The 25,850-nt window shown below is 37.3% G+C and overlaps 1 protein-coding gene across 5 annotated transcripts in view; it reads left to right on the forward strand.

The window, feature by feature from the left end:
- Positions 1–25,850, forward strand: part of LOC150108743 (twitchin-like) — a 2,666,638-nt gene that overhangs the window by 2,140,221 nt on the left and 500,567 nt on the right. For all 5 annotated transcript variants that reach the window (XM_090390962.1, XM_090390961.1, XM_090390964.1 and 2 more), the window contains 2 exons: positions 2,895–3,197; positions 19,852–19,963. In XM_090390962.1, the coding sequence (XP_090247088.1) occupies positions 2,895–3,197; positions 19,852–19,963 (415 nt within the window). The remainder of the gene's footprint in view (positions 1–2,894; positions 3,198–19,851; positions 19,964–25,850) is intronic.

The raw sequence follows: 25,850 nt of genomic DNA on the forward strand, positions 1-25,850 counted from the left end.
AAGAATACCTATTATTTTTGAGGAAATTACAATGTATATCGAATGTTAATTACAGTAACTTTAATTAATACTTCTGATATTTCAGCAAAGTCAAATTGCTATCGCCAGGGAACAAAGAACAATGACATGTGCATGGAGGCACTAACAATTGAGTAAATGAGGCTGAAGAAAGGCAACTGAAGTTGGGCCCAAAGTCCTATCCTACTGGACTAAATTGGGTGGTCTCACCCATTGGGATGAATCTAAGGATGAGTGCTTTCCAAATTTCAGGAAGTTTCCTGCACTCAAATTTTCTGAGGTTTGGAAATTTTCTCATGCAGATTCCAGGAATATCCTCTCATATTTGTATTTGCTGCAGTGGAGTACAGTGGCCTTCTTCCAGTAAATGAAAATAAATCTGTGGTGGGCTTCCAGAGTGGCCGTAATCATGGAACAGGATGTAGCTTATAAGTTCAGAAATTCTGATATAGGTTGTCCTGCCTGTTTGGCTCTAATAGGACAGTTTGCAACCGCAAGAACCCGGTAAACACTTGACATGTGTTGGGAATGTGGGAAGTCTTTGGTAGAACATATAGAGATGTGCATTTTTTATGGGGTCTGTTATTGATGGTAAGGTTGCATTTCTTTGTAGGATTTTTGTTAATGTTTCAGATGTTCCTGAATATATATATAGTGTAACCAACAGTGGTTTATGTGGAGCAGAGGTTAACGCTCTCACCTCAGAGGTCTCCATGATGTAGTTGGCCAGAGGTGGAGAAAGCAGAGAACCCATGGCTGTCCCCTTGATCGTTTTGTAGAATTTTCTTTGTTGGTAGATATATCTCAGTCCTGTTTGTGAACCGAAACATGACTGAGATATCAGAAGGGAATGTAGCTTGGATAAGGTCTAAGTTGTGTTTAAGTGTGACATAAGTGAATAGAGAGGAGACGTTGAAACTGACCATTATGTCAGTGCATTGGAGTGTGAGATTTTCTATATAGCCTTTAAAGCAGGCTGAGTTTTTTTTATGTGTGGAGTGTTTGTTAAAAGCTATCAACCTGGTGTACGCAACATCGAGCTCACTGTTACCTCTTCACTGGATGAAGAAACTGAGGTGTATGAGGATGAGGTATTAGAGCTGTTGAACAAACTGAATAAGAATTCAGCAATAAGGACTGATAGGATGTCAGCACGTGTGCTAAAAGAGTGTTCAGCTGAACTGGCTATTCCTTTGACCAGGCTGTTTAATATGAGTCTCAGAACAGGGAAGATTCAGCAGGGATGGAAAGAATGCATGGCCATTCCATTGCACAAGGGTGGTGCAAAAACCAATGTATCTAACTATCAACCATTAGTATCTCAGGAGTGGTGGTGGTGAAGATTTTGGAAAAATTGGGTACTGCTTGCATACAGAAATGAGTTGACAGTGAATCTCTACTTTGCAATGAGAACATGGGTTTACTAAGGGAGGTCATGTTTTAGCAACTTGCTCACATTCTATAACAATATTATCAATAACTAGACAAGGGAAATGGATACACCATAATACTTTTGAATTTTGCTAAGACTTTTGACAGAATACAGCATGGAAGACTTTTGCATAAATGGGAGAATATGGGTTTGGATTATAAAATAGTATCATGGCTAAGAGGATGGCTGACTGAACTGACAGATATCAAAAAGTGGTATACAGGGGATGTGAGTCTGCAAGATTTAAGATAACCAGTGACATACCACAAGGATCAGTGCTTGATCTCTTGATCTACTGTTATTCATTCTGTACATTAATGATATTGGGAAGGATTTGACAAGCGACATACAGCTGTTTGCTGATGATGCAAAGATAGTTAGGATAATCAGGAATGCTGCTGATATGCAGTACTTGCAGAACAATTCGATTCGGCTGAAATTGTGGGGATGGGAAAATGGATATTAGTTCAATGTCAGTAAATAGAAGGTCATTCACTTTGGTGTGATTAGATATCCAATGTTGTATTATATTGATGGAATTATGCTAGAAGAAATTGATGAGGCTAGGGATCTTGGAGTGTTAGTAGAAAATGAAGTTGAAGTTCAGGGGGCCATGTAGCAAAGATTGCAAATACAACTCAAAAGATAATTGCAATGCTGAAACAAACGTTCACATGTAAAGAGTAGGATGTCATTTAGCCTCTTTACAAGCCTTGATAAGACCTCACTTGGACTATTTTGCGCAGGTCTGGTCTCCTGGTTTCCATTGTGATTCTGATGTAGTGGAGAGAGAGAGAGAGAGAGTGCAAAAGAAAGTGTTAAAAATGATATCAGGATTGAATAATAGTGATTATGAAAACAGATTATGAATTTGTAGACTGTAGACACTAGCAAACAAGAGAAGGGGGGGGGGTTGATATAATTGAAACTTGCAAACTTTTGAAAGGGTCATACAGGATTTCAGTTGATGGAATTTTTCAATTTATGGAGGGTGGGGAAAGGACAGGAGAGCATCCTTGGAAGCTGAGAATGAATGCTGCTAAGAAAGGGGGGGAGGGTAGATTTTTCTCTCATAGGGTGGTGCGTAATTGGAATGAATTGCATTGAATGTTGTGAGTGCAAGCAGTGTGAATGAATTCACGAATAAGTATGATAGCTGGTGCTTGTTGTATGTGACCTCCCTCAATGAGTTCCTGATTACCTGGAGGTCTCTCTCTTAATAATAATGATAATAATAATTTTTACTGCATCTGCACTTCCATATTCACATGACTCATTAGTTCCTCTTATTCTATCTCATTCTCATTCTTTGACACTACCATTTTCCTAATACTCCACACATCTCTAACTCAACAATACTTTGAATTGCATGATATGATTTATTCAATTTTGACTAATCTCTCCTTGATATCAATTAAAATTATTTAAAAATTTTGTCTTTCAGATCCACCCTCAGCACCTGGAATTCCTGTGGTTAAAGAAGTTGGTGGAGACTTTGTTAACTTATCATGGGAAAAGCCTGAATCAGATGGAGGCAGTCGTATTCATGGTTACTGGATTGAGAAAAGAGAAATTGGAACCCAAGCATGGCAGAAAGTAAATATGTATATCTGTATCACAACACAGATCAACATATCTAATCTAGTGGAAGATAGGCAATATGAATTTAGGGTTTTTGCAATGAATGAAGCAGGTCTGAGCCCACCATCTGTAAATTCCTCTTCTGTTCGTATTCAAGATCCCAATGGTATGAAACATACCTTTCTAACAGTTATTATTATTAAAAGTAATTTAATAATAGAAGTAGATGTAACTAAGCAGTAAAACAAACAAGTTGTTGAATCTCTTTCCAATATACTCATCTCTTTATTATAAAATGTAACCAAGCTGCCAAAGTTATACCTTTCTTTAACAAACCCATGCTTCTCTCTTAAAAATTCTCATAAACCTAGGTTTGTATTCAATCTGTAATCATTCTCTCTCTCTCTATTGTCATCATCATCATCAGCACTGTATATAAGAGTAGTTGGTGAGCATTTGTCTTTTGGAGAAGGTACCAATGATGCTACATGTATACAAAGTACCATGTTCATGTAACTTGTCTTACCATGGACAAACAAGAAGATCTGTATATAAATGTATCTCTGAACATCAAGACCACGTCCATCTTATCAAACTTCACAAATCTGTCCTTGCACAACATGGAATTGAAAACACTAACCAGCACCTGGATCAGTGGCAAAACACTAAGCTGCTACATAGATCCATATATAAACATGAACATTTATATAAATAAAATGCTGAAGCCCTACTTCATAGACCTAATCTCAATGATAGCGACTTCCTCACTATTCCTCAAGTATAGGAAATTGTTATCCTGAATGTATTGGGTTGGCAAATAAGTTTGTTCAGTTTATGCGTTAGAACAAGTTTACGCTGCTTCGCCTGTTGCTGCTGTTGCACTGCAGCACACCGCTATTGTGCAGTTGAAAGGTGACATTTCACACAACCTTTCAGTGAGTTTTCATTCGGCCTACTTCAGTTGCATGTGTGTAACATATTTTTAGAAATGGAAGAAAATAATGTACATTACTAGCATGTTTTGCTTTTTTATTTCAAAAAAGGCAAATGAGCTGTGGAGGCCCATAAAAAATATGCAGCGTATATGGGAATGGTGCATTAACAGAACGCATATGCCAAAATTGGTTTGCCAAATTCCGTTCTGGAGATTTCGACATCAGTGATGCACCTCACACCGATCGCCCAACTGAGGTTGATTCGAGTATTGTGAAGGATATTGTCAACAAAAATCGATCACAAACAGTGTGGGAGATTGCTGCAGTACTGAACATATCCCATACAAGCATTGAAAAACATTGCACAAGCTGGGATATGTTTCAAAACTCAATGTTTGAGTGCCGCATGAATTTGAGTGCTCGCATATCCATTTGTGATTTGCTGCGATGTCATCAAGAAAACGGATTTTTGAAGCAGGTGATTATAGGAGATGAAAAATGGGTTGTGTACGATAACATGGGGACACAAGAGCGAACCGCTGAAAACAACCTCGAAAGCGGGATTGCACCGAAAGAAGATCATGCTCTCTGTGTGGTGGGATTATAAAGGTGTTGTCCACTACGAGGTGTTACCGTCATGCAGAACGATTGATTCACCTGTCTATTGCTCACAGTTAACACGACTGGCCTGTGCAATTAGCACAAAATGTCCTGAATTGGCAAATTGGAAAGGAGTTGTCTTTCACCACGACAACTCCAGAACCCACACACATCATTAACAACCCGGAGTAAATTGTTATATGTCTTGGCTGGGATATTTTATCTCATCCTCCATATTCACTCGACCTGGCACCTTGCATTTACCACTTATTCCAATCGTTGCAGAATTCTCTGAATGGGAAAAACCTTTGCTAATGAGGAGGCTGTCAAAAGACATCTGAATCAGTTTTTTGCCAGTAAACCTCCAGAGTTTTATGAACGCGGCATAATGAAGTTGGTGGACAGATGGCAAGAGGTCATTGATAAAGAGGGTCAATATATCACTGACTAGCATGTATTATATATATTAAATAAAATGTGTTTCATTCCACTCTGAAAATCCAAATGAACTTATTTGCCAACCCAATATTAAATACATTTATCTCTTATATATTTTAATTTAAGTAATTTTAATTTCAGCCCTTTAGTTTTAACCCATTAATGCTTGACTGTATACCTAGAGGGATTCCAATTTAAGCATTAGCTGTATTATTTTCTAATTCACTTACAATTGCTGTTTGGTAATTGCACTGATAATGTCTTACGATACATAAGACGAAATATTTACATCATAAAATTAAAAATTTATTTTACTGTGGCATACGTGTTATTCTGTAGTTTTATTATTATTATTATTATTATCTCAACACCCCATGTAGTCAGAGACTCATCTAGGAGGTCCTTTTGTCACACACACAGCTCATCATACCATGCCTTAAACACACTCAAATTCTCTCCAGACACCACACTCCCTGGCAAGGCATTCAAATCATTCACAACTCTGCATGCAAAAAACCTGCTTCTCACTTCCCTGCTTACACTCTTCTTGTGCAGCTTCCAGGAATAAACTCTGGTTCTCCCCTGATCTCCCATAGTTTTCTGCAAAACCTCTCCAACACTGATCCTATAACAACCTCTTACTAACTTGTAGGTTGTTGTCATATCACCACTCTTCCTCCTAACCACTAGACTCTGTAAATTGTATCTTCTCAACCTTTCCTCATATTCGACATTCCAGGATCAGTAACTACTTACTCAGTGAACTCTGGACCTTCCAACATCTCTTCGTCATTTTGAAATCCAGGTGATCAAATCTGTGCACAGTACTCCATGTGTGGCCTAATCGAAGCCTTATACAATGGAACAAGAATTTCCTTACTTCCACAAGTCAGTGTCCTCCACATCATATCCAGAATTCTTTATGTTGTCCTCACAATTTTGGCAATGTGTCCCCTAAATTTCAGATGTCCATCTCCAACAATATATCCCCACAAACATAAATTCTACATCCCATCTTTGTTTCCCAAATTTTAAAACCTAACGTTTTGCAACATTGAACTTGCATACCCATTTACTCAATTTATTAAAGTTTTGTTGTAAGACAACATCTTCTCTACTTTTCATAGTTTGTCCAAACTGTGCATCATCTGCAAACAACTGAATATCCCCATCCAAATCTTTGCCAATATCATTAACATACAGGTTTAAACAGCAATGGCCCTGAAACAGACCCCTGAGGCACTCCACTAGTGACATTCCACTTCAGGGATATTGCTCCCCATACACAACTTGCTGACACCTATCAGATAGCCAGTCTCTGATCTAATGCACTAATCAAATATCCAACCTCATCCACTCCAGTTTGACTATCAAACTGACGTGGATGAGGTTGGATATTTGATTATGGTGATCTATCAAAGCCTTTGCATAATCTAAGTATATTACTGGGTATTCTTCTCCTCTGTCCATGGAAGCAGTCACCTTATTGTAAAAGTAAGTAGATTACTAAAATATGACCTTCCTTTAGCAAATCCATGCTGTCCATCAAAGATAACACCATTGTTGTCAACCCAATTCTGGATCCTAGTTCTCACAAGCTTCTCCAACAACTCAACTACAACACCTGACACACAGATATTCCTATAGTTTGATGCTTGAATTCGATCACATCCTTTATGGAGTGGCACAATCTTGCCCTCCTTCCACTCCTTAGGAACTTGACCAAGCGCAAGACTCTTATTAAAAAAAAATGTCAAAGCAGGCGTCAACTCCCTGGCACATTCCTTCAGAATACGTGGTGATTTATTATCAAGTCCCACAGCCTTATTAACATCAAGTTTGCTCAATTCCCCCATACACCTTTTGATCACTTACAGTCAGTTGATCCTCCCAATCATCAACTGCTCTCAATCTCTCCATGATGTCACATTCACAAGAATGAAAGACCTTTATGATCTGCACATTAAATATTCTGCAGCAGTTGTGCTTATACTATTTTCTCCAATCAATGTCATGTCATCCTATGTCTATGGTTGAATAACACCCAAGCTGAATTGATCTCTTTTCCGGCTAACTCCTCATTCCATGCTACACCTGCAATCTTCTCCTGAGCTCCTCATAATCACCAGCTTTGTAGTTCCACATACATATCCTTTTCTCACAGAGATCCTCACGCTGCTGGCAACCACCAGGTAATCACTTCTTAGTCGCTCTCACCAACTGGAGGGTGATTTGTAATTTATAATTACATCCTCTGTTGAGATGGTGAAATCCAAGACTGTCAATCTTCATGTGCCCTCTGTTACATATTGTCTAAGGTAATTCGTCCTCAAAAACTCAAGAAATTCAATTAGCTTTACTTCCAGTTGCCATCTCAGCATCCCAAATGCCATAATTTAAATCACTTATAATGATCACTTTATTTGCTTGGCTAATTTGATTATACATTTCATAGTCACTACCATCCACATTACTAGGTTATAGGTACTTCACAGGTATCATTCTTCTTCTTCTTCTTTCACTCTGCCTTATCCCATGTTAAACGGGGTCGGCGCACCAATCTTTAACCTTCCTCTTCCAAGTTCTCCGGTCCAGAGCATCCTTCGGACTCCATCCTTTCTACATAAGATCCTCTGTCATCTTATCCCTCCACCTGAGCTTGGGCCTGCCTCTTTTCCTCCTTCCCTCCAACTCCATATACTCCACTCGTTTACCAACATACTCCTCACCCTTCCTCTCAACATGTCCAAACCACCTCAGCCTACTTTCTTGTATCTTCTTGCCAATTGTTCCCACCTTAACCGTCCCTCTGATATAGTCATTCCTTATCCTGTCCTTCTTTGTCACACCACTCATCCATCTCAACATCCACATCTCCACTACCTCCATCTTCCTCTCCTGTGCCTTGGTTATAGGCCACGTCTCCACACCATGGAGCATCGCCGGCCTCACCACCATCTTATAGAGCTTTCCTTTCCTCTTACAACTCACTTTCTTGTCGCACAGGACCCTGCTCATCTTCCTCCAATTCATCCAACCGCATGTTATTCGGTGCTGTATTTCCTCATCGAGGTCACCATTCTCTCGACAACCGACCCAAGGTACTTGGGTCGGTTGTCTTCCCTGAAAATTTCTTCCCTGAAATTAGCCTTTCACCCTGGAGTCGTATGACGATATCCTCGTTACTCCCCATTGACATATATTCAGTCTTCACCCGGTTAATTCTCATGCCGCTCTCCTCCAATGCCTTTCTCCACTCTTCCAGGGTATTTTCAAGCTTCTCTTGGGATAATTCGCATAGAACAATGTCATCGGCAAACAGCATGTGCTCCATGGTGCCTCCTTCTTGACATCCGCCACTAGTACATCCATGACCAGGTCAAAGAGGTAGGGGCTCAGAGCTGACCCTTGGTGTAGCCCTACAACAATAGGGAACCCTTCTGTCATGCCGACACTAGACCTGACCTGAGTTTCTGTTCCCTCATACATCTCCTTCACCAACCTCACATACTTCTCCGACACCCCCTTCTTCCTCATACACCTCCATACTTCCTCTATCATACGACAGAGTGGCCAGGCCACTCTGTCGTATGCCTTTTCCAGGTCTATAAACACCATGTGCAGATCCACTTACATCTCTCTATATTTCTCCATCAATCGCCTTAGCGCAAATATTGCATCCGTTGTCCCTCTTCCTAGCATAAATCCAAACTGCTCCTCACCAATTTTCGTTTCCTGCCGTAACCTTGCTTCAATTACTCTTTCCCATATTTTTAATGTGTGTGACATCAGCTTGATTCCTCTATAGTTGCCACAGTCTTGAACATCTCCTCTTCCTTTGTAGATTGGGACGAGAATACTTTTCCTCCATTCCTCTGTTATCTTTTCCTGTTGTCCTATTTTACACATCAGATCCCATAACATATCCACGCCCTCACTGCCCAAACTTTTCCACACTTCCCCAGGTATCTGGTCTGCTCCCGCAGTCTTTCCATTCTTCATTTTTCTCAGTACCCAAACCACTTCCTCTCTACTTATGTCTTGCACCGGTCTCTCATTTACCTCTCCATCCTCGCACCTCTCTCTTGGATTCTCCTCATTTAGTAGTTTTTGGAAATATTCTTTCCATCTTCCTCTGATTTTGTCCTCGTCTTGTAATACTACTCCTGAGGCATCCTTTATCTGCTTGACTGATGTTATGTCTTTCGAGGCCTTATCTCTGGCTTTCGCTATTCTCAACAACTAAGCTTCGCCACCGTTTCTCTCCAGTTCTTCATAAACCTCATCAACTGCCCTCACTTTCGCCCTTGCCACAGCTCTTTTTGCATTTTTCTTTGCTAATCTATATGCCTCCTTGTCGGCTCTAGTTCCAGTCATGTCCCATTTTTTCTTTGCCTCTTTCTTTTCCTTGATCTCCAACTGCACCTCCTCATTCCACCACCATGCCTCCTTATCCTCAGGTGGTCCCTTTCCTGATGTTATACCAAGCACCTCTTCTCCAATTTTTCTAATATTCCGACTATTAATGTCCCATCACTCCACAGGTATCATTATACAAGAAAATATAATATTATCAGTTTAACATTGCAACAAGTAAGGTTATTCACTTTGGAATAAAAAGGGTACATGGTGTTTATTACAAGATTGAACTGAACTGCAATAAATTTGATGAGACCAGACATTTGGGAATTTATTTATTTCATATAATGATACAACAGCCATGAGCCCCTTTTACGGGGAGGTATGGCACCATCTCAATCCTCCCATTTTTATCCGGACTCGGGACAGGCATAGCTGACAAATCAGGCCTATGGCTGGGTCATAAGTATTCCTGACTGTAATCCATCTATGTGTGTGTGTGTTCATGGTGGCAGTTTGTTTGTTCTGGGGGACAAAAATTCTAAGTTTCTGGGTGAAAAAAAAACCTTACCTCAATATGAGACTGGCTAACTTTCCTTTCATTGAACAAGACCAGATAAAGGTTGCTCATGTCACAGACTGGAATCAAACCCAGGTCTTATCAACCAAAGGGGTTCATTTATACCAACTTAGCTATGGAGGTTCTTTTTGGGGATGATTGTCAAGAAGGTGAATTTCAGATGACATATTTGAAAAGTGGGAAAAATAGCTTGTATGATGAAGAACACATTGATGTTATAAATAATGAAGTTATCATCCTTCCTTATATGGATTTTCATGCAGTTACATCTTCATTGTTTTTTACAGGCTTGGTGGTATGGCTTTTCTTGGGGATGAGAAAATGATAGAGAGGATCTAGAGGTGACTGATGAAGCTGGTGACTGGTCAATGGAATGCTCCTGCGATGATAGATTGAAGGTGTATGTGTTGCAAAGTTTGGCATATAGGCAGAAAAGATAAGACATGGTGGAAGCATGCTCAGTTACTAATGAAGTTTTATAATAATAATTATTATTATTATATTGAAATAGTAATTATTATTATGAGATTGGTGCAGAAGCAATTTTTTGCTATAGGACAAGGTAGAGAACAATAGGTTATTCTGTAGGTTGGGTAACAGTATTTTTGTTAAGGGTATGAAAACTAGATTTTTTCCTTAGAGGTTAGTGAATAGGTGTATGTGGAATGGGTTGCCATAGGAGTTGTGAATCTTTATTAGTGAATGAGTTTAAAACGAGGAGTGATAAGTATTCTGTGAATAAAGATTAGTATGGGCCTACTGCAATGTGTCTTTGGATTCCATCTAGCTGCCTATCTAATAATAATAATAATAATAATAATAATAATAATAATAATGTAATTAATATTGATATTAAGGAAAATTAGTTATATCTTCCTAATTCTTTTGAAATGTAAAGAATTCATATGCAATTTTTGTGAATACATTTCTTAGAATGAACTAATTTTGGTAACCTTCACATCACTTTGATTTTGCCAAATTAGATCATATCCCAATCAATGCATTAACCTCCCTACTGGCGAGGTGGATGTGTGACCAAAGTGAGACCAAATTGCACTTCTTATCCATGTTATTCAATGGGTGATACAGAATCGTACCCAGATTTAGCTGGACCTCTATAGATGTCATGGCCAGTTGGCGGTTAAACAAACAGGCTGTATGAATTAACATGATTCATCATAACAGAAAAAAAGCTGAACATGTGTTTGGTGTTATTTTATTATTATTTATATGGTACTCCATGGAGTCAAATGACTCATTGCAAGAGATCCACACTGTCCATCAACACAATACCTATCATACATTTATTAGACTTCAGTAGATGAGATGAATTTTATTAAATGGTATCACACCATCACTTTGCTTATTAAAGGATTTAAATTACTAAAAATCATGTTTAGTCATAGCCACTTTTCCTGTTTCTTGAAACAGAAAAAAAAAGTCCAAACATTTGAACAGTGAAGTTCCAACCATTTGAAACTAAGCAGGAACTTCACTTTGGAGTAAGTAACTTTCCTGTTATTTTCTTTTACCCTCTCATTTCTTCTAATATGCAGTGTGAATAATGTTTTTTGGAGTTATTCAGTCAGATATCATGGAGAGACCTGCATTTTTTGTGGTTAAAGCTTTAAAACCATTAGTCTGCATATCTGATATCAATTTTTAATGGCACCTGTGTCACTGCAATGATGACAGCAAACACTTAGACACAGTGAATAATTTTAATGAAAATAGCACAATATTTCTTACTGATATTAAAGTACATCATCAGCGTATGGAACAAACAATCAATTCAGAGACAGAATACAAGTTAAATACAACAATCAGTTATCCAATGAAATGTGCTAGAAGAATCATATGTAGAACAAATATGAGGAAAGATTGAGATGATGCAATTTGCAGAGTCTGGCAGGCAGGAGAAAGAGGGGAGATATGATAGAGACCTACAAGTAAGTAAGGGGTTGTTATAGGAACAATGTTGGAGAGGTTCTACAAAAAAACAGTGGGAGATCAGGGGAGTGAGTAGGGGAATGAGAAGCAGGTTTTTTTTCATGCAGAGTTGTGAATGATTGGGATGCCTTACCTGAGAGTGTGGTGTCTGCAGAGAATTTGAGTTTGTTTAAAGCACGGTATGATGAGCTGTGTGTATGATAAAAAGACCTCTCAGATGAGTCTTTGACTCCATGGGGTCATGGGAAATAATAATAATAAAATAATTAATAAATAAATAATTTCTTATAATTCACATATGATCAGAATCCCCCTAACTTTTGAGACTGTGCAGTCATTGACATTCAATTAGGCTTGAACTTTCTTTGAGGAGACATTCATATTTAAAACACTTTTATGGAGAAGATAAGTCATATTCCAAAGGATACTATGATTGGCAACAATACATCAGCACGTGGCGGTGAATTTGAGCTGTGCTGAAGAAAGTGATTTTTTAATCTGTAAATAGTCCATTTTTTTACGTTTTTGAGTGCTAAATTGTTTTTCTCAGGAATACAAGTATACTATAGTGGTTGTTTTTTGAAGTTAGTGCTGTCGCGATATTGTGTATTTTGTTTACGAGAAGACGGGGCGGATGCATAACGGTGGAAGACAAGACGTAGTTAAGTTTTCATTACTGTATTTAGTTTTATTTCATTTATTTAGTGTACTTAATGTTTTGTTTTTCTTGTAATTGTTTATACTTTTCTTATTTATTTATACTCGCTAATACTTATTTAGCATTTATTTTTGACACTATTTGAATAACTAACGATTATGCTAGTAGTTCCTCGGCAGTAACGAATGATGGCAGATTCAGCTGCAGTCACAAATGGCATGTCGCCAAGTCATCTGCCATTTAGGTACTCTATTATAAGCAATATAATAAGAGAGTTTGTGGCATGCAGTATTTGTGGCATGTATGCATCTCGGGAATTGGATATCTGGCTTGTGAGAGAGAAGGGGGTGCATGTGTGTTTAAAGTGCAGACAGTGGAAGGAAATAAATGCAACAGATATCTCAATAACTTACCTTGTTGCTCCAGGAACGGCAAATGAATACAGAAGACAAGTAGTGTGATAGGAGAGAATGAAAAAAAAAAATGTCAATGAGAAAATAATATTTGATAGTGTAGAAGGCGTGAGTGACTGTGAATTAGTGACTGCGCCTCCTAAAATCCTTTTATGGTATTAAATATTACTACTTTCGGTAGATATCATTCCTTGCTCTAATATACAGTCGTGGCTATCCCTTTATCTAATTCTCGTCTTAATTATCTATCCTCCCTGCTCACAAGTTCGGTTGTTTTTTAGAACAGTGCATCAAAGAATTAAATTATCAAGCAACACTCAATTAATATTTAAACAACAAAAATTTAATTCACATAAGACACATTTTTACACTGCATTTTCAATAATAAAAGGAAACATCACAATTTAAATCTGCATAAATAGACTAATAAGTTCCTGCATTATCTCACACAAAGTCATGTCACACACATATAACTAATTTTCTTAATGCAACATAAGTAAGTCATTTATACTGAGCAATGGTACTTGTTACTAAATTATTAAATCTTACTCATTGAACACATAAACAATATCCTTTACACACAATTGCTCTTTCCTTTCTATGCAGGGAATATTCTATAGGCAAGTTTCAGCATACAGTTACACTAAGACTTATTTCAAACTAAACGATTCCTGACACTTAATTACTTTATAATCTTTAACTGTTAAATATGCCTATTTGGATCAACTTCTATTTACAGTCCACTAATAAGAGTTCTCTTAAAAGCTCAAGGAAATTTAACAAACGGGTCAACTTACTTTATAAGCTGCTTTATAAGTGTGCTTGGCTGGACTTCTTTTCTCTCTTTCTTCCGTGTCAGGTTTTTCAATCCCTCTTTATGCTGGCGTTAGATCTACTGATGTTTCTAGGATACTCTGTCCTGCCGCACTTCGGGCGAAGATTATCGGCTTGTGGAATGCTTGCATGCACGTTGGATCAACAGAGCAATTTCTTCCTTCTGACAACAGCTCCCGGTGAAGACTCGTTAATTCGTCTCAACTATCAGTTTTGCCTGGCAGATCAGTTCCTCTCATCTTTCTTTCAGATCACTAGTATGATTTCTCCAGATGTCGCCTACTCGATGGCCTACATCTGCCAGACAACTGTCAGCAACGTTCCGATCACGACCTCTGGATCCTCGACGAAAATTTCTCGAACCGATGTCACATCCTCAACGGCTTACATCAGCCAGATGACCATTGGCGACTTCTCGATCCTGACCTCTGGATCCTGATGAAAATTTCTCAAACCGATGCCCCATCTTCAACGGCTTACATCAGCTGGACGATGGTTGGCAACTTCTCGATCCTGACCTCTGGATCTTTGACGAAAATTTCTCGAACCCATCATGTGATCTTTTCACCTATGCCTTTTATTCAGTCACTTCCGAATCCTTGTGCGGAGATATGTGAACCCCGAACATTTCAGCGAAATGCCTTGATTCTTTTCTTTGACTGACCCTTCCTTTGTTTTTCTCCTATACTCCCTAAATCCTATTAGATCTGGCAGCAGACATTCGTTTGAAGCTTTTGTTGGGTCAGTGCACAAAGTTTGACATCTTTACAAAATCTAAAAATATACTGCTTTACTACTGGCAAGGTATTGCCTTAATACTATACCTTCTAGAATATTCCCTTATTTGGCATAGAGCACATACAAATTCCCATTGGGATTATTTACATATAACATACACTTATTTACAAGTTACAGGTCTTACTGGGCTCGACCTTGGTAAACCTTATGTAAAAAGATTTAGACTTGCTATAGCTACATAAATATATTTACAGGATAACTATGGTTTTACTGTAATCTATATTATATGTATTTTTGATGAAGTTTTATGATACTATTTTTGCTATAGTATTTTTTGATAGTATTTATTATTATTATTATTATTATTACGTGATATCTTCAGGGAGGCCAAGGGCTCATCGAGGGAGGGTACTGCTCTACAACTCTCCATCTCCACCACTCAATCCACCAACTACAACAAACCATCATCATCTATACCAACTTCATCTACTGCCCATCACCACCACCACTAGTATTTTCACTGACAATTCACAAACATCCATTCCCAAGGCAGGATTCGAACCCACAGCCTTTTGGCTGGAGAGCCCATTTATAAATGTATTGTTATAATTTGTAATTCTTGTTTAAGGATCTGCCCACATGGCTGCCAAACATTAAACACCTTCCTCAGCCACCTGAACAAACAACATAAGTGTATACAATTTTCCATTGAAATCGAAAATCAGAACTCGCTTCCTTTCATGGATATACTGGTCACACACACATTTCTCTCAGAAAGTCTATCCTTCACTGTTTACCAAAAGCCTACACATACCAGCCAATATATACATGCTGACTAATATCACTACCCTTTGCAAAAACTTGGGGTCATTAACACCCTCAAAAACAGAGCTAAAACAATTTGTTCTAATGAACAAGCTCTTAAACAAGAATTACAAATTATTAGCCATATATTTATAAATAATAAATAATCGTTATAGCAAAAATACCATCAAAACATTCTTCAGAAAACTTCATTAAAAGATGCATATAATATAGATTATGGAAAAAGCAGCAACCGTAGCGCAATTGGAAGAATAGCGGAACATTGCACCTTTCAATTGGAAAAGACCTGGGTTCGATTCTCGTCATGATGAGGGGAATCCTTATATGGGCGTTTTCAGCTGAAGGTGAGTTACTTGATCTTATACGGTGGGAGCAAGGTATTTTTCTCCTGGAAACTAGGGTTTTTTCAGCCCATGTACAGACAAATCGGCCTTCAGAACACATACAATTTACAGACAAAAAATTCTGTTGTTGGTGATTATGGGCGATAGATGGTGTTGATGGTAATAGTGTCATAGTTGGAGAATTAAGTAGTAGTGAAGATGATTACATGTATTTTGCGAAGTAGAGTAGTGTGCCCTCCCATGATGAATCCTTGGACTCCCTGATGATTATGTGACTAGGTGTCACATAATCATCATCATCATCATCATACATATCAAGGATTTAGGCCTAGCATGGCCTGTTAGAAGTCATCGTTGAATCGTTTAAGAGGACGTCCTGGTTTTCTTTTTCCTAATGGCTTGTACTTTAAGGCTTGTTTTGGTAATCTTTCTGTTTTCATTCTTTGAACGTGTTCCATCCATTTATGTTTATATTTTTTATTTTTTTCTATTACTGGTTCTTGGTTTAATTCTTTCATAATATCTTCGTTTCTTTTGTGATCAAATAGGGTATACTTTGTAGTTTTTCTCATAAACTTCATTTCTGCTGTTGTTAATCTTTGTTTGTCTTTTTGTTTTATTGTCGATTTCGCTTCCATACATTAAGACCGGTAAGGCTAATGTATTGTATACTTTTAGCCTGTTGATATTATCATACCATAATCTTTGGATATCTCATTTAGATTTAAAATAGCTTTCTGTAAGTTATCTTCAGAATTTGTAATTATTATTTGGTCGTCTGCAAGGAGGAGAGTGTTTAAGTTAACTGTAGGTGAAAGTTTAATTCCTTGATGTAGATTATTACTCCATTTTATTATTATTTCATTTAAGTAGATATTAAAAAGAGTTGCTGAGAGGGGGACATCCCTGTCGGACCCCTTGGTTTATCTCTCTTGTATATGATAGCTCGTGATTTAATCTTATTTGTATTTGATTATTTTCATATATACTTGTGATAGCTTTTAGGATATTATTTGGTTACTTAAATATAAAGAGCTAATAAGCTTCATTTCGGCAATGAAAACATTACTTAAATTAAGGGGATATTAAGTTTACTATATTCGGCAAGAAACTCTCTGATTCCAATCTTTGAGTTTCTTATTCGGTTTTAAAACTATGTGGGATTTAATATCCCCTTAATTTAAGTAATATTATTTGGTATTTGTCTTTCTTTTAATATGTTAAATAATATGTTTCTTTTAACTTTGTCAAATGCTTTATCACATAATAATAATAATAATACATTAAAGGGTTGTCAGAAAAAAATAAATAGAATTCTACATCATTATAATCTTAATGCAACTTTTAAATCACCTCTAACATTAAAAAACATATTCAACTCTTCTAAGGATCCCCCCCCCCATTGGCTTGTCCTGGAGTTTAACGTATCAATTGCACCTGTAACTTACCTTATATTGGCGAAACTGGATGTAAAAAAGAACATAAATCCTATCTGTAAAAAAGAACATAAATGACACATTAAATTTAACAATTTTAGTGAAGCAAGCCTCTTAGATCACACTCTTAACACCCTACACCAAATTCATTGGAAAGGTATGTATTCTTTACATTATACAAAAACTTGTATGAACGGAAATTAAAGAGGCCTGTGAAATTTTGATTAATCATCCTAATCTTAACAATAACGGTGGCATAAAATTTATAAGAATTTGGATGGCACACATTCAGCCCTCTTAGTTCTTCAAGTTTTACAGCAAACCATGACTTTAGGACTCTAAGCAATTATTTCAGCTTTTATTGGCCACCATCCATACTGTTTTGTTTTAATTTATATGTATACTTATATGAGTAACTTTGTGTAAACATGTTGCTCTCTGGCTTAATTTATTTTTGTAACTAAATAGATAATAATAATAATAGGACTCTAGCATTGATGTAGCAAGTTTTTTTTTTCCCACCACAGGTCAAGCCAATAGTTTTAATGGTTGACCAAATCAATGCAACGTTAGCATATCATGTAGATTGTAGTGCAGAGATTTTTTTTTTTTGTATATATATATATGTGTATATTCCAGATGATGACCTTAATATGAAGGTCGAAACATTCCCAAGCTCTCCAACAAGAACTGAACACCCAAACACCCTCCAGTGCATTTTACTACAGAATAGTTTCATCTCAAGGAAGTTTTAATGATCCTGGACTCTTACAAGCTCATTTCTAAAAATCTTGAACCTGGACAGCATGTCCCTATCCCATATATTGCAGGCATCTCTGAAGTGATTGTTAAGATGCTGAAAAGATATAATTTAGTTCCTACTTTTTTCCCTATCAACAAATTCTCCTCTTGGTTACCATCCACAAAAGATAAACAGCCCTCCCCCCCCCTCTAGCTCTCTCCCTGGTGTTTATCAAGTTCAATATGAGTACCTCTGCTCATACTTTGGAATAATAGTAGATTCTGTTGGAAAATGATTACAAGAACATCGATTTTATATTAACAACAATAAACCAGAAAAATCTGGCCTTGCTTAGTATAGAGTGGACATGACCATGAATATCCTATGGTTCAATGCTTGCCTTTTACATCAGTGCAGGTTTAAGTTTGAGTGGTTATTTAAAGAGAGTGCTGAAGCACTTTTATACTGCCCAAATTTAAATCAGAATAACTGTCTCTCTATTACCAAGACTTGGGAGAGTCTCATCCTCATAAAAGGCAAGCAATAATATTTTTTCTCCATTTTAATTATTATAATTTTTTAAATTTAATTTAATTTAGTGCTGTGTCATTTCATTATGTAATTAAACTTAATTTTATTTCAAATAACTTAATTTTAAATTTGGGTCTTAATTGTAATCTTATTTTATTGTAACCAACCATTAGGTAGCATCCTGGCACATGGCTCAGCTCTGTAAATAGAATTAACATTCTTTATTGTAGCTTCACCTTATGATTATGCTGATGCACTAATGATGACCAGTTAGTTTCTGGTTGAAATATTTGCAGTAATAAAATTGCTGTATTCTTGTGAATACATGTGTGTAATAAATATTATAATTACACAAGTTCCATTAAAAATTCATTTAACAAACAATAACATCCCAAAATAGACTACAATGCATGCCACACCTGATTTTTCAGTTCAAAAACAATTTCCCCTCCCCAGCAGTTTGCTTATACCTATCTTAGACTCAATGGTCTATCCAACTAATCTGTTATCTTATCTCATCCATCTATTCCAATAGAGTTAACAAATTTACTGTGTGTATGTTTTCATTGTACAGCAAAAATATTTCATGAACTGCTCTTGATTATTACCCTTGTAGGGTAATATTACAGCATGAGATAAGTGGTGATATTCATTTGCAGGATGGTGTTATCATCCAGCAGTTGATTATTACTGTTTACTTAAACTGCCTCCATAATGCTTTCTTCTTCTTCTTCTCCTTCTTTCAGATTATATGCGTAATCTCTTCATTCATCCAGTTTACATCTCATACCTGCAGAATATATTCAGATATTATTGTTGTTAAATAGTTTTTAATTTGTACACATTTTCCATAATCACAACTAGAGGGAGAATCAACATCCTCTTCACTATAATATCCACTGACGAAATGATTGAATGTGAGACTCTTGACTCTGAATTTTCACATACTGCCTTCTGTTACATATATGCTTTAAATTTCCTGGATTGCATAAGTTATTGCTGTTTAAAAAAAAAAATAGCAAGAAAAACTCAAGGGTAAGTTTTTATAATTTTTATAAAATGATTAAAGGATAGTGATAAAAACAATGTTGTTATCACACTTTGAGTGCTAACAAATTTAACTGACATTGTTAAGTTTTCTTGTTTGATAACAAAACGAAAACCTTTGCATGTAGCCTGTGTATTCAGCAAACTTGAACATGTAGTTGTTCTCTTTGTTGGGACAATCAAAAAAAATAAATAAATAAATAAAATTGCTATATTTTCCAGTAGAAATATGATGATACCATGCAATTCGCATAGATAATTATTTCAGTAACAGTTTAATGTATGCATCTCATTATTGTTTGAGTAAAAATTCAATTCTTTATCATATTTGTAGGAGTTAATATAACATTTTCCCCTTCAAATATTCACTATTTTTTTTTTTTTTTATAGCTGCTGTTCCTCCAGAATTTGTGAGTCCATTAAAGGATGTCATGGCTATTGAAAATAAAACTGCTGAATTTTCTTGTACGGTGACAGGAAACCCAAAGCCACATGTTACATGGTAATTTATTTCATATATATATATATATATAAAACGAGGGTGGTCTGAAAAGTTTTTGTCTTAACAATGAAAAAACGAATTTATAATTTCAAAATTATTTTTATTTTTCAACATAATCTCCCTTAACACTAACGCATTTATTCCAGTGATGCTGCAGTGCCATTATCCTGGCCCTGTAATGATTCTCGGAAAGATCTGCAAAATACCCATCTACAGCTGCAATCATCTCGTGATTTGAAGAAAAACGCTGACCAACAAGGAAGAGTTTTAGTTTAGGGAACAGATAGAAGTCAGAGGGAGTCAAATCTGGTGGTGGTTCCAACAATTCATAGTGCAGATCCCTTAATTTTCCCTTTGCCAAAACATTTGGGCAGGTGCATTGTCCTGATGAAAGATGATTTTTTTCTTCTTCTGCAAACATGGTCTTTTCTCACAAATTTTTTTTGTCTAGTCTGGTTAAAAGATCTGAATAATAATCCCCGGTTATTGTTTTACCCTTTTCAATATAATTAATGAACAAAATGCCTTTAGCATTCCAAAACGCTGATGCCAGGACCTTTCCTGCTGATGGAACTGACTTTGACTTCTTTGGTGCTGAACAATTGGCTTCTGTCCACTGTTTTGACTGCAGTTTGGATTCTGTGTGTAATGGTGAATCCAAGTCTCATCCATAGTAATAAATCAACACACAAAATCAGTTTTATTCTTGTTAAAATACTCCAAGCACTGTTCAGAGATTTTCATGCAAGTGCGTTTTTGATCTGCTATAAGCAAGCCAGCACCCATCTTGTGCAAAGCTTTTTCATATGTAATTCTTCTTATTATTATTATTACAGGTATCTCCATGGAGTCAGTAGACTCATCGCGGGAGACCCAAACTAGCAAAACAATATCTATCATATCTCTTCTTGAATTCATTTACAGATGAAGAACTCACAACTAAGACAGGCAATGAATTCCATTCATCCACTACCCTCCATGCAAAAAACCTTGCTCTCCACCCTTGTTAACCACACTTTTCTTTAATTTCCAGGGATGACCTCTTGTTCTTCCATCACTATCACACAGCTGATACATTTCCCCTGCATCAATCTTATAAAAACCTTTTAGTAATTTAAATGTTTCTATCATATCTCCTCTTCTTCGCCTATCAACCAACCTCTGCAATTCACAAGCTCTCAATCTATCAGCATAGAGAACATTTTTTACATCACTCACCAACTTAGTCACTCTCCTCTGAACCCTCTCCACAGCCTCCTCATCTCCAAGGAATCCAGGTGACCAGACCTAAGCACAGTAATCCAAATGTGGAAGTATCAATGCTTTATAAAGGGGAATAATAAGCTCTTTATCTCTGGATGTCAATGTGTTCTTCAACAACCAAGTAATGTTATGTGCAATCTTGGACACCTTAGCAATGTGCATGCTGAACTTCATCTCCCTATCTACCAACATCCCTAAGTCCCAAGCCTCATCAATTGCTTGGAGTACTGCTCCATCAATGTAGTACACAGCTGGTTATCTTTTAATCCCAAAATGCATAACTTTACACTTTTCCACATTGAACTGACATCCATTATCTTTTGCCTTTTGCCCATTCTACCAGCTTATTTAAATCATCCTGCAAACTTTCAACATCAGCTTGATTTTTTATTGCGCTACCCAACTTTGCATAATCAGCAAACAACTTAATATCTCCCTTTAAGCCATTTCCTATGTCATTTATATACAAATTAAACAACATTGGCCCAAGCACAGAGCCTGAGGCACACCACTGGTCACCTGCCTCATCCCGGACTCGGCTCCTCCATACACCACCTTATGGTATCTCTCCCTGAGCCATTCTCCTATCTAAATCACCAATTTAGTATCCATTCCCATCTGCTCCAATGTGCGTAACAGTGTTCCATGGGGTATCCTCAAAAGCCTTAGCAAAATACAGAAGTATACCACTGTATAGCCCGTTCCTTTGTCCAACTCAGATATCATTCTATTATAAAAAGTTAATAGATTGCTAAGTCAAGATCTACCTTTAACAAAACGATATTGGCCCCCTATAGAGTATCATATCCTGATCCACCCATTCTTGAATTTTGTCTTTAACCAACTTTTTCAATACTTTTACCACTACTCCTGAGATGGTGATTGGTCTGTTACCACGGTTTTAGAGCCACCTTTATGCAGAGGAACCACTTCGCATAAAGTGGTTCATAACCAAGTGTAACTTTACATGACCAAGTATTGGAATTCGAGGGTGCTAGTGAATTTCAGCAGTGAATTTCACAGTTGAAATTCACTGCCATAGCATGTGGCAGTGAATTTCAGCTGTGCTGAAGAAAGTGATTTTTAATCGTCTTTTAATTTTTGAATAGTCCATTTTTCTAAGTTTTTGAGTGCTAAATTGTTTCTCTGGAATATGAACGTACTTCAGTGGTTGATTTTTTAGAAGTTAGTCGTTGTCGCGATATTGTGTATTTTGATTACAGAGAGGATGGGGTCAGAATCGAATGCATAATGGTGGAAAACAAGATGAAGCTAAGTTTTCATTACTGTATTTAGTTTTATTTCATTTTATTTATTTATATTTAGTGTACTTAAATGTTTTGTTTTGCTTGTAATTGTTTGTACTTTTTCTTTTATTTTAACTTTGTGTGTCATCTTGTTTTGACACTATTTTGAATAATTAACGATTATGCTAGTAGTTCCTCAGCAGTAAGGAATGATGGTGGATTCTGCTGCAGTCGCAAATGTCATGTCACCAAGTCCTCCACCATTTAAGAACTCTATTATAAGTAATATAATAAAGGACTTTCTGTCATGCAGTACTTGCGGCATGTATGCGTCTCGGGAATTGGATATGTGGCTTGTGAGAGGGGGGGGGGACGTGTTTGCATAAAGTGCAGACAGTGGGAGGAAATAAATTCATTTATTTATCAATAACCGACCTTTTTGCTCCAGGAATGGGAAATGAATATAGGAAGATGAGTAGTGTGATAGGAGAGAAAAAAATATGAATGAGAAAATAATAGTTGATAGTGTGGAAGGCATGAGTGATTGTGAAAGTTTAGGAGATAGTTTTGTTTGGGAGAGTGAATTTTGATTAAGAGAGACTGACCTGCAGAAGGAGATAGATGAGCTGAAAGATGAGGTGGAATGTCTTGTGAATGAGAGAAGTATGAAATATGAGATTAAGAGAATGGAAGAGATAAATGCAAGGTGAATCAGAGTAGGGGATAGAGAGTATTGGGAATGATAGAAGAGGAGAGAATTTTGGGAATGATAGAAGAGGAGAGAATGGAAACAGTAGGAGAGAGAGAGAGGTATGGGAGTTCTAGAAGAGGAGAGAATGGAAACAGTAGGAGAGAGAGGTATGGGAGTACTAGAAGAGGATAGAATGGAAACAGTAGAAGAGAGACAGAATGAGAGAGAGGTATGGGAGTGCTAGAAGAGAAGAGAATGGAAACAATAGGAGAGACAGAATGAGAGAGAGGTATGGGAGTGCTAGAAGAGAAGAGAATGGAAACAGTAGGAGAGAGAGGTATGGGAATGCTAGAAGAGAGAATAGGCACAGTAGAGGAGAGGAGATGAGAGAGAGAGACATATGGGAATCAAAGAAGAGGAAAGAATGGAAACAATAGGAGAGAGGGAATGGAAATAAGACTCAATAATCTGTGGTTTTCAAGATAGGATGCGTGAGGAGAGTTTGCCAGGAGGAACGATAGAAAGTGTGGCTATGGCAATTAAGAGAAATGAAAGGGTGGATGACATTATTGTGGTGGTAGGAACAAATGACTTGAGTGGTAATGTAAGTTGGGCAGTGAGAGATATGAGATTTTTGCTTGAGGTTGTACAGAAAGAGAGAGGAAAGATAGTGTGCATGTTGCTTAGGTATGATAATGATGAGCTGAGCAGAAGAGCAGTAATATTGAATGACATAATAGCTAGACTGTGTAACAAGAGAGGACTGGAATATGTGGATGCTTGGGGTGCATTTGAGAACAGAGAGGAATTGTATGCGAGAGACCACTTACATTTGAATGACGAAGCATGTAGGCATCTGGAGAGATTGCTGTTCTGAACGAGTCATTGTGTCCCAGGGAGGATAGTAGCAGGGATGGCCTCATGTGGGAATGGCTACTTGGGAGAAGGGGGACGGCATCAGGTAACACTGAGCCCAGTGGAGTCTAGATGGGGATAATACTGGGTATAGAAATATCAGCATTTATATGCTTTATACTAATGCCAGAAGTATCTGGAATAAGCAAGAGGAATTAGTGGCACAGATAGCATCAGTCTGGCCAAAAATTATTGGGATCACTGAGATTTGGTTGACTGAAGAGTATATAAGTAAAGGGGATAAAAATCCCTTACTGTTTTTCAGCCAATATGCGAAACTCTAAGATCGAAAACTACGATCTAAATGTTTCATGCTGACGAACTGTCTGCTGATCAAAGCTTAAGTGACCACTTGGTAGTGCCACACCAAGGTAACTCGATGACAAAGTGGTCACTTACGCTTGGATCAGCCGACAGTACGTCAGCATGAAATGTTTAGATCGTAGTTTTCGATCTTAGAGTTTCACATACTGGCTGAAAAACAATAAGGGATTTTTATCCCCTTTACTTTTCAATCTCGCCAGAAAAAATAGCTGTTTGGCTTTTAATCTTAGAAGAGTATATAATAACAGGAATAAAAGTGGCTGAGTACAGCATTTTTCGGCAGGATAGGAAGGGAAAGTGTGGTAGTGGAGTACTGCTTATGATAAGTAACAACCTATGTCCTCTAAGAGTGGAGGCTTTCGAAAGCAGTGATACTAATGATTTTTAAGTGAGGTAGAGGTGGGCAAGACAAGATATTTTGTTGGGTGTTGCTATGGACCCAGGAACATGGAGGGTGGGGACCAGGAGATGTTTAGACAGTTGAGTTTGTCAACTGCAAGAAGAATGATTGTTATGGGAGATTTTAACTACAGTAGTATAAATTGGGGAGAGGAAGATGCATTTAGCAATAAGGGAATGGAATTTCTAGAATTCTTGAGGGACAAATGTCTTAGGCAACGTGAAATAGAGGTAACAAGCAGTTCAAGAGTTTTGGATTTGGTTATAGCATCAGAGGAGTTGATAATAACTGAGATGACATCTCTCCCACCAGTTGGAGAGAGTTACCATATGGTTTTGACTTGGAAAATGAATAGACATGTAGGAGTATCAAAGAGATGGTAACGTATGTGGAATTATAAGGCAGGTGATTATAATAGTCTAAGACGTCAACTTGGGGAAGTTTCATAGAGGAAGGAATTGGAAGACCGGGATATCATTAGTGCTTAGGAAATTGTGAAAGAATATTTGTTAGCAGCAATAGTAAGTTGTATACCACGAGTGAAGAAGAGGACACAATTTGGAGTAAAATGGATGACAAACAATATTAAAGGAGACAGGTGAAGAGGAGATGCATGAAGAATATAAGACACAGGCCAGAAGAGTGACTAGTATGATAAGGTAAGCGAAACTGGAATATGAGAGGAGATTGGCCCTAAGATCAAAAGATAATCTTAGGGAATTTTTTAGCTATGAGGCCAGTAAGAGGAGAAATGACTGTGGAAGAATGATATTGTGGGATAAAAATGGGAATAGAGTGAGTGATGCAGAGGACATAGTGGAATTGTTCAATGGACACTTTATTGGAGTATTTCATCCTGGAGGAATCAGTTTTAATACTAGAAGAATAGGGAGGTTCGAGGTTTAGAGGTACAGGAGGAGAGTGTGTTTCAAATACTGTGTACTCTGGATGTCAGTAAAGCTGTGGGACTGGATGGTATTTCACCACGAGTTTGAGAGAATGTGCTAGGGAATTTACAGTGCCTTTGACCTGGCTTTTCAATGAAAG

The sequence above is a fragment of the Typopeltis vanoorti genome, chromosome 3 (genome assembly GCF_054136105.1).
Source record: "Typopeltis vanoorti isolate ZY-2024b chromosome 3, IOZ_Tvanoo_1.0, whole genome shotgun sequence".
Lineage (NCBI taxonomy): Eukaryota > Metazoa > Arthropoda > Arachnida > Uropygi > Thelyphonidae > Typopeltis > Typopeltis vanoorti.